The sequence below is a fragment of the Geotrypetes seraphini genome, chromosome 18 (assembly GCF_902459505.1).
Source record: "Geotrypetes seraphini chromosome 18, aGeoSer1.1, whole genome shotgun sequence".
NCBI lineage: Eukaryota > Metazoa > Chordata > Amphibia > Gymnophiona > Dermophiidae > Geotrypetes > Geotrypetes seraphini.
Window position 1 is genome coordinate 9,383,588 of NC_047101.1, and position 13,363 is coordinate 9,396,950.

Below are 13,363 nucleotides of genomic sequence, written 5' to 3' on the forward strand. Positions count from 1 at the left end.
TGAGTTCTGGAAGTCAATATGGGGACAGATTAATGCTATACTTGAGGCATCGATTCCTTTGACATAAGAGGCAGTCATATGTGGGACGATGTTACATCTGAAGCCCTCATTGGACATATATAGAGGGCAGCTTTTCCTTATCATGACTAGGGTAGCCATACAAATGATTACGCGTAACTGGAAGAACTGGGATCGCCTTAACTTTAATTTTTGGTGGGCAAGTTTATGCTTAACTTATAGATTTGAAAAAATGAATGCAGATATAATGGGTCATAACTAAGAGATTTAAGTTAATCTGGGGCCATTTGATATCTTTTATGGATGCGTTGTAATTGGTTTTGTTTTTTTGGGTTTTTTCCCCTTTGATCCTGTTGGTATATTGCACACACACCCGGGGGAGGGAGGGTGGGAGAGAGATATTTATGTCATGGTTTTATTCTCTTGCAAAGTATTGGTTGGGGGGGTGGGTTATCACGCTATGGGGATTTTGATTGATTATAAATGCATATATATAAATAATGCTGTACTGCATTTTTGTTAACTTTGAAAAATTAATAAAAGATTTAAACAAAAAAAGAGAAATGAATGAATGAATGAAAATAAAAACTTGAAGTCCTGAATTCACCTCCCGTCAGTTTAAAAAGGCCAGTTGAAAAAAATGTGCCTTTAAATGTCTTTAAAAATTTTGGAAAGAATAGCACTTAGGGCTCTTTTTACAAATGTGCGTTAGGGCCTTAATGTGCGGAATAGCGCGCGCTAGCCGCTACCGCCTCCTTTTAAGCAGGCGGTAATTTTTCAGCTAGTGCACAGTAATCTAGTGCACCTTAGTAAAAGGAGCCCTTAGTGGTGCCTAACTTAAAACTTAGGCGCCTATAAAGTAGACCAGGGTTTTAAAGGAAGTCTTAGGCGCTGCTAGGCAACATGCGATAGGTCGAATTGCGCCTAAGAAGATGGGCGACTATCTCCCAAATAAATTGTAGTTTTTTCCAATTATGAGCTTATTAAAGCTCATAATTGAAGCCAATTTACTAATTAACCCCCCCTTTTACAAAACCACATTAGCGATTTTTAGCACAGGCCGGTGCGCTGAATGCTCTATGCTGCTCCCAACGCTCATAGAGTTCCTATGAGTGTCGGAAGCAGCGCAGAGCAGTCAGAGTGCCAGCCTGTGCTATAAACCACTATTGCAATTTTGTAAAGGGGGGGAGTAAGTTAGGCTCTTAACTTTAGGTGCTTCTTATAGGATTCCCCCCCTACAGTTTGTCTGCATAATTAATTTCAAGTTTGATCTACCATTTTACTGATGAAACGACATTTATTCAAAATGATTCACAAAAGCTTAAAAACAACATGATAAAACCTAGAGAAATAAATATAATGCCAGTGAGTAATCAAAAAACTAATAGGGGATTTTTTAAAAAAATGTTTGATATACTAAGTTTACTTGTTTTTTGGTGAGGCATTCCTGGGGTGGACTTTGTACTTCACACTTTCCAGATTGGGAAGATTGTGCATCCCGAACAGCAGGTATAGATGTAAATACGTGGTCTTCCTGGGGTCATTTTCAAAGTGGCTGCATGCAAATATTTTTGCTTTGAAAATCCAGTGAAGTTTGCACTGAGAAAAAATATGCATGTGCTTTTTACCTCTGTGCAGAATTATAAAGTTACTTGTTTCGTGCCCAGCACTGAAATTTCTTCTGTTTTGCTAACAGATAATGGAAGTCAATGGACAGAACTTTGAAAACATTACATATGCCAAAGCCCTTGAAATCCTAAGGAACAACACACACCTTTCTATCACTGTGAAAACAAATATTTTTGGTGAGTGAGTGATTGTATTGTAGTGTCCAAACCTTAGGTGAAAGATACTGGGTAGAGGTTGCATCCATAAAGTTCAGAATTCAGTTTCTGACACCCCCCCCCCAGTTAAAGTGAATGTAATGACTGGTCACTACCTAATTACTGGTTCTGTTTTTATCAGTCTCTCTAGTCTTTTCTTTCTGTTAGCCTGGGAATGTAGCAGATGTTCCTGGCTTTGTCAGAGAAATAATTCATGTTTTCATACAGGTGTTTGTGCTTCTTATTTCCCTTAACAAGGCTTGGTTTATTTAATTTGTGTTGCATATTTTCCAATTTTTTATAAGGTGGATTGTAGCAACAAAAACAGAAAGTACAATGAATTAAACACAGATAAAAATCTAGGGGTCCTTTTACTAAGGTGTGCTATTCGATTTAAGGACCCCATTATGCAGAAAACCCACTCTGATTAAGATCTTAAAAATAGGATGATAAATGTAAATAAGAGAGACATCCCTGGTTTATAACAGGACACCTATGTGAGTTCAAAACTGCGTTTACGAGAGACAACCGAGGCATGTATTTGCCTTTATAAAATAGGAAATAAAGAAGACAACAGTCCTTTACATATGGCAACCACAGAAAACAGACAGACAAATTCCAACCCCCAAAAGATCCAAAGCAAGTCTGCATTTCAGGAGTCAACAATTTGCTGTAAACAGGTATAGATGCACACAATACTCATACAGAACTGCAGAAAGAACAAGCTGCGGGCCAATTGGACTTGCTGCTTTGGATGCAACTTCTTTTTTTCTGCATTTCAGCTGTACCTGTTTACAGTGAAGTGTTGACTCCTGAAGCAGGCGCTTCAACACCAAAACGTAGATCAGCGGTTGAGTTTTTAAAAAAATAAAACCCCTTATGCTGAAATTTTTCTGGGTCTCCTGTACTTTTCTGTTTTTTCTTTATAAAATAGGCCACACTTTAATGTAAAGAAAAGCTTTGTGCTCAATAAATGTTATACAACCAAAATTGTAAAAAGAGCCAAAGTGAATCAGATTAATAAAAGACCTCAGATCTTTCCATTCTGTATATGTGACATACTGAATTCCACCAAAATTTAAAATTGAGCCTACTATGGTCTTTCCAGTTATTAGTAATATGTTGAATGGCTACTCCGGTCAAAATCAATAAAAGTTTGTTATTACACATTGATATCTGACTCTTTTTTCTCATAGACATACCAAAAAGTACAGTATCATAAGTTAATGCTACGTGATTTTCCAATAAACAATTTACTTGATCCCAGATTGAGTTCCAAAAGGCTAAGATATGGGGACAATAGAACAAAAGATGATCTAAAATCCCTATATCCAGATTACAATGCCAGCATCTATTAGACAAAGAACTATTTAACTTTTGCAATCTAACTGGGGTCCAAAAAGCTCTATGTAACAAAAAAAAACCAAGTTTGTTTCATAGACGCTGACATTGTACATCTCATTCTCCAAGACCAAATTTGTGGCCATTGAGATGCTGAAATATCATGTGTAATCTCAATGCTCCAAATATCCCTAAGAGTATTTTTAGGCTTTTTTTTAACCAATTCACTAATAGTTTTATACCAGTGTGCAAAATGGAAATTATAAAAACTTTATTAAAATTTGGGAACCTTTTGTCATGATTGATGCCATTTTTCTAATATTTCTATATTTAATATGTAAGATAAGGGTGGGGAGGGGGGAGGGTTTCTATTATATGAAAAATAAAATTACTAGAGGGATTTCAGGATGGGAGAGGGAGGGTTATACTTGCAATTATAAGATATAACAATAAGAACATAACATAAGAACATAAGAAGCGCCATCTCCGGATCAGACCTTCGGTCCATCAAGTCCGGCGATCCGCACACGCGGAGGCCCTGCTAGGTATTCACCTGGCTTATTTTATAGCCAACCATATCTTTATATGCCTATCTCAAGGAGATATGCATCTAGTTTGCTTTTGAAACCTAGGACTGTCGATTCCGCAATAATCTCCCCTGGGAGAGTATTCCAGATGTCAACCACTCTCTGTGTGAAGCAGAACTTCCTGACATTAGTCCTGAACTTGCCCCCCCTTAGCTTCATTTCATGTCCTCTTGTCCGTGTCAAATTGGACATTGTAAATAATCTTCTCTGCTCTATTTTGTCAATTCCTTTCAGTATTTTGAAGGTCTCGATCATATCCCCACGCAGTCTCCTTTTCTCAAGGGAGAACAATCCCAGTGTTTTAAGTCGATCCTCATATTCCAGTTTCTCCATACCCTTCACTAGTTTAGTTGCTCGTCTCTGCACCCTCTCCAGCAGTTTTATATCCTTCTTTAGGTAGGGAGACCAATGTTGGACGCAGTATTCCAAGTGGGGTCTGACCATTGCCCTATAAAGCGGCATTATAACTTTCTCCGATCTACTCGAGATTCCTTTCTTTATCATGCCCAACATTCTATTTGCCTTATTTGCCGCTGCCACGCATTGTGCCGACGGCTTCAGGGTCCTATCTATCAGTACACCCAGATCTCTTTCTTGTTCACTTTTCCCCAGAGTTGCACCTGACATTCTGTACTCGTATTCCTTATTTTTACTGCCTAAATGCATTACCTTGCATTTCTCCACGTTGAACTTCATCTGCCATTTCTCCGCCCATTTTTGTAACCGACACAAATCGCTCTGGAGTTCCTCACTGTCCTCCTGCGATCTGATTGCCCGGCAGAGTTTTGTGTCGTCTGCAAACTTGATGATCTCACTGGATGTTCCGTTTTCCAGGTCATTGATATAAATATTAAAAAGGATCGGCCCAAGTACCGAGCCCTGGGGCACACCACTAGTCACTCTCTCCCAGTCGGAGAACTTCCCATTTATGCCCACTCTCTGCTTTCGGTTTTCCAGCCATTTGCCTATCCATCTTTGTATATCTCCCTCTATGCCATGGCTTTGTAGCTTCCTGAGAAGTCTTTCGTGTGGAACTTTGTCAAATGCTTTCTGGAAGTCCAAGTATATTATGTCCACCGGCTTTCCACTATCAATTTGCTCGTTCACGGTCTCAAAGAATTGGAGTAAATTCGTCAGACACGATTTCCCTTTCCTGAATCCATGTTGACTGGGTTTCATCAAGTCGTGTGTGTCCAAGTGCTGAACTATGCTATCCTTGATCAGTGATTCAATCATCTTGCCGGGGACAGACGTAAGACTCACAGGTCTATAGTTGCCCGGTTCTCCTCTCGATCCTTTTTTGAAAATTGGCGTGACGTTCGCTTTCCTCCAGTCGTCTGGTATCTGACCAGTTCTGATTGACAGGTTTGCAAGTTTTTGCAATAACTCTCCAATTTCAATCTTCAATTCCTTCAAGACTCTCGGGTGAATTTCATCCGGTCCAGGTGATTTGTCACTTTTAAGTTTGTCGATCTGATAGTATATCTGGGCTAAGTCCACTTCAACTGTGGTGAGGCTGTCTTCTATTTCTCCTGCAAACACTTTCTCCGCTTCAGGTATTGTTGAGGTGTCCTCCTTCGTAAAAACGGACGCAAAGAAGGAATTTAGTTTGTCTGCGATTTGTTTATCTTCCTTGATGTACCCTTTTCTTCCCTTGTCGTCCAGGGGTCCCACTGCCTCTTTTGCAGGTTTTTTCCCTTTCACGTATCTAAAGAAGGGCTTGAAGTTTTTGGCCTCCCGGGCTATTTTTTCCTCATAGTCCTGTTTTGCTTCCCTCACCGCCTTGTGACATTTCTTCTGTTCATCTTTATGTTTGTTCCAGGCTTCGGTTGTCTTCGTGCATTTCCATTTTTTGAAAGAGTCCTTCTTTACCTTTATGGCTTCCTTCACCTGTATGGTAAGCCATGCCGGTTCTCTTTTGCCTTTAGTTCTCCGATCTTTGGAAATCCTCGGAATGTAGAGATCTTGTGCTTCTGCAATAGTATTTTTCAATAGGCACCATGCCTGATCTACTGTTTCAAGTTTGTCCACCATCTTCTCGAGTCGTTTTGTTACCATGGCTCTCATGCAATCGTATTTACCCTTTTTAAAGTTTAAGGTGGTGGTTAAGGTTTTGACATGTTTCCCTTTCCCGATGTCAAGTTTAAAGTTGATTACATTGTGATCACTCGTTCCCAGTGGAACCATGACTTCTACTTCTGTTATCGGTCCAGTGAGACCATTTAGGACCAAGTCCAAGGTGGCGTCGCCTCTTGTCGGCTCTTTTACCATTTGCTCCAGGAAGCAATCCCCTAGCACCTCCAGGAACTTGGCCTCCTTGCCGCAGTTGGAGGCTCCTAGTTTCCAGTCTATTCCTGGGAAATTGAAGTCTCCCAATATAACTACATTGCCTGTCTTGCATACTTGTTTGATTTCCTCCATCATTTCTGAGTCAGTGACTTCCGCCTGTCCTGGGGGACGATAGTAAAGGCCAATTTTTATATCTGCGCCATTGCGACCAGGAATTTTGATCCAGAGGGACTCCAGCTTCTCTTTCCTGTCTGTTGTACTCATTCCAACAGAATCTATTTCTTCCTTAACATATAGGGCAATACCTCCACCTTTCTGCCCTTCTCGATCTCTTCTATATAGTTTGTATCCCTGTAGTACTGTGTCCCATTTGTTTTCTTCATTCCACCATGTTTCTGTTATGCCAATGATATCCATGTTCTCATGTCTTGCTATCGTCTCTAGTTCTCCCATTTTGTTTCCTAGACTTCTAGCATTTGTATACATACATCTAAGTTCCCTTCGTGTTACCTTTTTGGACCTTCTACTCTTGGCTGTCCTTACAGTTTCATTTACGGTATCCTTTACTGCTCCTGTGTTATCTCCCATGTTTGCTGTGTGGTCATCCCCTCCTGTGTCTGAGTTGTCCTTTCCTGCTTGTTCTCCTTTGTTGGCTGTGAGGTCGACCTCTCTTGTGTATGAGTAGTGGTCCTTTGTTCCTACGTCGGGGCATCCTGTTGTCCGTGCCATCGACCGGTTGTCGACTGTCGGCTTTCCCCTGTCCTTCAGTTTAAAGCCTTCTCTATTGCTTTCTTCATGTTGCCTGCCAAAACTCTTGCTCCTTCCTTGTTGAGGTGTAGTCCATCCCTTCTGTAGTACTTGCTTTTTCCCCAGAACGCCGTCCAGTTGCGCACGAAGTCGAAGCCTTCGTCTTCGCACCATCGTCTCATCCAGGCGTTGATCACTTGCAATTCCCCTTGTCTCTTTCCATCTGCTCTTGGTACAGGGAGGATTTCAGAGAAGGCCACCTTCACCTCCCTGATCTTCAATTGTCTTCCGAGTGAGCGGAGCTGGCCCTTCATCTCTTCCCTGTCATACTTCCGCCCGCTCACATCATTTGTTCCCACGTGGATAAGCACAGCGGTGTCCACTCCCCGTGCGCCATCTATGATCCTGGAGATCCTGCTGGTCACATCCTTTACTCTTGCTCCAGGCAGACAGGTGACGACTCTGTCCTCTCTTCCTCCTGCGGTGTGGCTGTCCACGTGTCGTATAATGGAGTCGCCTATGATGATCCCCATCTTCTTTATTCGGGAGTTCCTTGGGGGGCGTAGGTCCACGTCCTTGGAGTAGGGCCAGTCATCTTCCTCCAATGATACTCTTGAAATTGTTTCCTGTTCTTTGGGTGGGGGGACATCTTCCTGTGCTCTCACTATTCCTCCTGTTGTGCGGTTGTCTCCTATCTCGTCTTCGTTTTCTTCTGTGTTTGCATGGATGTCTTCTCTCCTCACATGTGTTTCCTGAGTACAGTTTTCCAGCCCTGGGAACTCTACGTGGTGCTGATGGGCTTCCTCTATGAACGTTTCTAGATCCTTGACCTCGTCGTTTGGGCTGTACTCCACTAGAATCTTCCCTTGTGCTCGGATTCTGTCTTCGAGTTCCATCACTGTTCCCTCCAATAGTCTTACCTGACATTTCAAGCTATCCATCTCCATGCATCGATCGCAAATGTATGCCTGGATCCCCGAAGGGAGGTAGTCATACATATTGCAGTCGATGCAGAAGACAGGAAAGCTCATCTTCTGACTTCCTTGGGCTTCCATTTCGTGCTTCACTCGTGGGTTGTCTGAGTGATTTGTTGTGACCTACTGCTGCTCTTTTTCCTACTGATCCTACCTCCCCCTTACCTTCTGACTTCCTGACTGCAAGCTTCCTATTTGAGTGAGTCTGTTTGTGTTACAGTGCCTGTGCCTTTGTGTGCTTGTGTCCCTTGCCTGCTGCTTCCTTGTGTTGCTTGCCTTGTTGTCTCTCTCGTGTGTGCTGTCTCTGCTCTACCTCACCTTGATTGTATGTGCGGGTTGGTTTCTTTTGTGTCTGTCTCTTCCTTACCTTCTGTGGTTGTCGGTTCCTTACCGGTCTGTTCTCCTCTGGTGTTCTTGAGAGTAGCGCTCGTCCCTTGCAAGGCCCTTCGCAAAGGCGCTCTCGCTAAGGCGAGCGCCTTTACCGCACGCCTTCGCCGCGCGCCGAACGGCTGGGCGCCGTTGGCTCCTCCCCTTTTCAAGGGGGAGTCCGGCGCTGCCTGTGACGCTTGGGGGGGGCGGAGCGAACTCTCGCCGCTACCCCGAGCCTACTGTCTTCCTCCTCCTGCTTGCTTCGGTGCCCGGCACCAACGCTGCCTGTCTCCTCTGCTTCCTGCTTCCCTTCTCTCCTCTCTCTTCGGCACCGCGTGTGCCGCGCTGGCTCCTCCCCTTTTCAAGGGGGAGTCCGGCGCTGCCTGTGACGCTTGGGGGGGGCGGAGCGAACTCTCGCCGCTACCCCGAGCCTACTGTCTTCCTCCTCCTGCTTGCTTCGGTGCCCGGCACCAACGCTGCCTGTCTCCTCTGCTTCCTGCTTCCCTTCTCTCCTCTCTCTTCGGCACCGCGTGTGCCGCGCTGGCTCCTCCCCTTTTCAAGGGGGAGTCCGGCGCTGCCTGTGACGCTTGGGGGGGGCGGAGCGAACTCTCGCCGCTACCCCGAGCCTACTGTCTTCCTCCTCCTGCTTGCTTCGGTGCCCGGCACCAACGCTGCCTGTCTCCTCTGCTTCCTGCTTCCCTTCTCTCCTCTCTCTTCGGCACCGCGTGTGCCGCGCTGGCTCCTCCCCTTTTCAAGGGGGAGTCCGGCGCTGCCTGTGACGCTTGGGGGGGGCGGAGCGAACTCTCGCCGCTACCCCGAGCCTACTGTCTTCCTCCTCCTGCTTGCTTCGGTGCCCGGCACCAACGCTGCCTGTCTCCTCTGCTTCCTGCTTCCCTTCTCTCCTCTCTCTTCGGCACTAGTGCTGCTCTTAGATATACAAGTGTTTAAATCTATGTTATTGAGTTGCAATTTTTATACACTTGATGAAAGTTTTAAAATGAATAAAGAATTTAAAAAAAAATAAATAAATAAAAGACCTCAGACACCCGTGTCAAACCATGTCTGGGTGTCTGATATCAATCCACAGTTTAAATATATCTAATGATTAAGTGACTTGCCCAGGGGGTTTGAACCCACAACCTCAGGGTGCTACTTTAACCACTGTCACACTCTCCCAGATGAAACTCCAGTTAGTTAACATCATTTGTATCCCACCAACAGCTAGTTCATAGCGGATAACAAAGCAAAGAAGCTAGGCTAGGATTTAACAATATATAATAACCTGTAATTTAAAAGTGGGCTATACACATTTTATAAAGCAAGGATATGTTTTTGGAACAAAATTGTTAATTTTCTTTTTAAAGTACCCAAACTGAATAAAAGTTTTTGTTTGGATGAGCGGGCCAATCACTTGCTGCTTGATAAGAAAATAAGGATGTAAACACTTGAACAATAAAGTTATTGGATTCAAATGCCATAATGTTGCCACCTGCAGTAATGTTCTGTATCTCTTAAACTCACAATTGTGTTTTTCTGATTTCCATTTAGCATGGAGATAAAGAAAGGGAGTGTTTAGGGGCATGTTTACAAAACTCTGGAAAACTTTTGTACTTACTACTTTAATTTGCAGTGTTTAAGGAATTGCTCAGCAGAATTGGGCAGGAGAAGAAGAATGGAATGCCTCACATTCCCAAAATTGCAGAGAAGAAAAACAACCGCTACTCCATTCCGGATCTGCCGGCGGACATGGAGCAGGTGTTCCCACGTGACAAGGGAAGCAAGAAAATCAAAGCAAACACTGTGTCTGGTGGGAGGAACCGAATCAGGAAAATCTTGGACAAGACAAGATTTAGCATTTTACCTCCAAAGCCATTCAGGTAAGTTTTACCGCTGCCGTCTGTGTTGCAGATGGGCACTGTGATCCTTTTCTATATATGATTCTATTGATCGGCATCCCATCTGTCTCTACTCAGGCACATTGTTTTCTTGATTGGCCAATCACATGGCTCTGTTCCCAGGCTAATATCCATAAGAGCATGTAATACATTTGGCTATACCTAGTGGTTCCCTCCCCAGGGGGCTCTCAAGAAGTAACCCCAGCACAGTCAAGGAAATTTACAAATATATTATTCTAAATGTACTCACAAATTCTGAATCTTAAATTTCATATAGGCACACTTTTTCTTTATTATAAGAAACCACCCCACCCACATCACGGCTTCATTAAAAACTTTGGAGGATCATTGTCCCTTGAACCAGTCCTGGAGTACCACCTAACTGGTCCAGTTTCAGCATATCCACAGTAGACATCATTGCAGTAGATTTGCATGCACTGCCTTATAACGCAATATGCTTTATTATACTTTTAATATATGGTATAATATTTTCAGTATATAGATTGGTAAGGCATGAAAGAATAAAATGTCCTTATTACTGTTGGGGTAATGTTGATTCTTTCCATGGTGCTTACCATCCCAGTTTTCATAATGGCATTTCCATTTAAAAATACACGGTCTGCCATTGGGGGGGGGGAGGGTAAATTTGCATTCATATAAAGTAGGGCTGTACATTGATTAAAATTTTTAATCACTCCTGAAGCAGGCGCTTCAACACCAAAATGATCCAAATGTAATAGAGTTGAAATAAATTTAGCATGTATAGCCCTACTAAAAATAAAATCTTCTGAAGAAAACTGAAAACCCATCTGTTTGATACTTTATCTCCTTTACCCTCTCCTCTTTTCCTCCCCTTTCTCTTTCCCTTCCCCTCCCTCCTACCTATCCACCTCCCCTTTCTCCCTCCTCTCCTCCCTCTTGCGTCTCTTTACAGTCGCCTTGAGCCTGTATATAGGTATGAGCAACGCACAAATAGAGGATTAGATTAGATAATCCTCTCTTCCTTCCCTCTATGGGTACCATACCTTCATGTCTCTCCTCTTTTACTCTTCTCAGTGGGCACCATCTTTTCTCATTTCTCTCCCTTCTCCCTTTTTTTATATTCCACATATCGTACAATTCTAGTGCATTACAAATTATTCAGGTACTCAAGCATTATTCTCTAACTGTCCAGGCGGTCTCCCACACTATCTAATGTACCTGGGACAATGGAGATTAAGTGACTTGCTCAGGGTCACAAGGAGCAGGGCGGATTTGAACCCACAACCTCAGGGTGCCGAGGTTGTAGCTCTAACCACTGCACCACACACTGTAGAACACCCTCTCCATCTTTCTCTCTCTCTCCTTCTTCCCTCCCCCCTCTAGCAATCCGCATCCATCTCTCTCTCTCCGGGCACCTCTTCATATCTCACCGTGCATTCCAGCAGCTTGCTCCTCTGTTCACTCCTTCTCCATGTCCCTCGTGTCCCTGGAACTTGCCTTGATTGTCGCTGCACTGAAATCAGACTGCTTCTTGCTGGGCAAGAAGCCTCTCTCTGTAGCACTGGAAATAGGAAGCTCTGTCAGGCAGTCAGAAAAACGCTGATCGCTGCCAGCTGAATATGGGGCTCTAAGTCTTAGGGCCTGCTTTCAATTTGGGAAAGTTTTGATCTGAGCTCAACAGGGAGCATATCTCAAAGGAAAGTGACCAAATATACAAATGAGGAGTGAATATAACTGCAAAACAGAACCTCAAAGCCACTTCTCGAATACTGTGTGCAGTTGTGGTCACCATATCTCAAAAAAGGTATAGCAGAATTAGAAAAGGCACAGAGAAGGGTGATGAAAATTATAAAAGGGATGGGATGATTTCCCTGTGATGAAAGGCTAAAGCGGCTAGAGCTTTTCAGCTTGGAGAAGAGACAGCTCAGGGGTGATATGATAGAGGTCTATAAAATAATGAGTGGCGTGGAAAGGGTAGATGTGTATTGCTTGTTCACTCTCTCCAAAAATACTAGGACTAGAGGACCTGTGATGAAGCTATTAAGTAGTAGATTTAAAACAAATCGGAGAAAATATTTCTTCACACAACGTGTAATTAAACCCTGGAATTCATTGCCAGAGAATGTGGTGAAATCAATTAGCTTAGCGGGGTTTTTAAAAAGTTTGGATAATTTCTTAAAAGAGAAGTCCATAGGCCATTATTGAGATGGCTTGGGGAAATCTGCTTATTCCTAGGATGAGAGGCATAAAATCTGCTTTGCTACTTAGAATCTAGCTAGGTACTTGGGACCTGGGTTGGCCATTGTTGGAAACAGGATACTGGGCTTGATGGACCTTCTTCGGTCTGTCTCAGTATGGCAATTCTTATGTTCTTATGTGAGCCAAGTATAGGACAATCAAGCCATTTTGACATCATTGATGAAGTTGTCTCTTAGGCATTGGTGGAATGAGGCATTATGACATCACAATCTCAGCTCTGGAATGTTGTTACTCTTTGGGTTTCTGCCAGGTTGGTCACTGTTGGAAACAGGATACTGGGCTTGATAGACCTTCGGTCTGTCCCAGTATAGCAATTCTTCTGAGTCTGATGTGGATGAGATCAGCAAAAAAGTCCTTTCAGATGCAGGACTGGTTATCATCTCCCTCTGCCAGTCCATTTCTCTTGTCTCTCCCACATTGACTGAATCAAGGTTGCCAGTGTTTGCTGTTCTTTTCTTCTCTAATTACTAGGCTGCCACTCCTGCTTTAGACATGAATTTAAAGAATCTCTTTAAAAAGCAATTTGAAGGCTGGAAATGATTCATATTTGTTTAGAAAGGTGTGGGAGTTATAAATTGCTTCAGGTTTATTTCCTCTGTAGTGATTGGTTTTGCTTAATGAATTCTTGCATTTATATCTTTTTATGCTTGATTGCATTACTTAAGATTTGTAATTGCTGTTGTGTGCCTTGTGTTATCAGTGTGGTGTTTTCTGTTCCTCTTTCTTGATTTGCAAATGCATATCGTACTGGGGATGCCTTTTAGATAATACATGAATAACTCATTGGCCAATCTTCCCACAGTGTGTACAAGTCAGGAGAAAACTACTGGTCTGATCTGATCGCGCCCACAGCATATTCAGAAGCTATAATTATTTTGGTATGGGAACAAAAAAAATGGATTAAAACATTTAAGTGAATAAATGCTACCTCTACCAAACGCTTAGCTGGAGAAAGCCACTCTGATAAGCTCCTGGTTCTCATGATTCTGGAGATTTTGTTGCTCAATAGGAGCTGAGATTTTCTTCAAATTAGAGTGAAACATTTTCCCCTTAAAAGTTGTCTCAAAAGTAGGGAACAG

At 43.0% G+C, this 13,363-nt stretch overlaps 1 protein-coding gene across 5 annotated transcripts in view; it reads left to right on the top strand.

Annotated features, from left to right (window-relative positions):
• Positions 1–13,363, top strand: part of RAPGEF6 (Rap guanine nucleotide exchange factor 6) — a 251,129-nt gene that overhangs the window by 183,315 nt on the left and 54,451 nt on the right. For all 5 annotated transcript variants that reach the window (XM_033926955.1, XM_033926960.1, XM_033926957.1 and 2 more), the window contains 2 exons: positions 1,715–1,823; positions 9,779–10,025. In XM_033926955.1, coding sequence (XP_033782846.1) covers positions 1,715–1,823; positions 9,779–10,025 — 356 coding nt within the window. The remainder of the gene's footprint in view (positions 1–1,714; positions 1,824–9,778; positions 10,026–13,363) is intronic.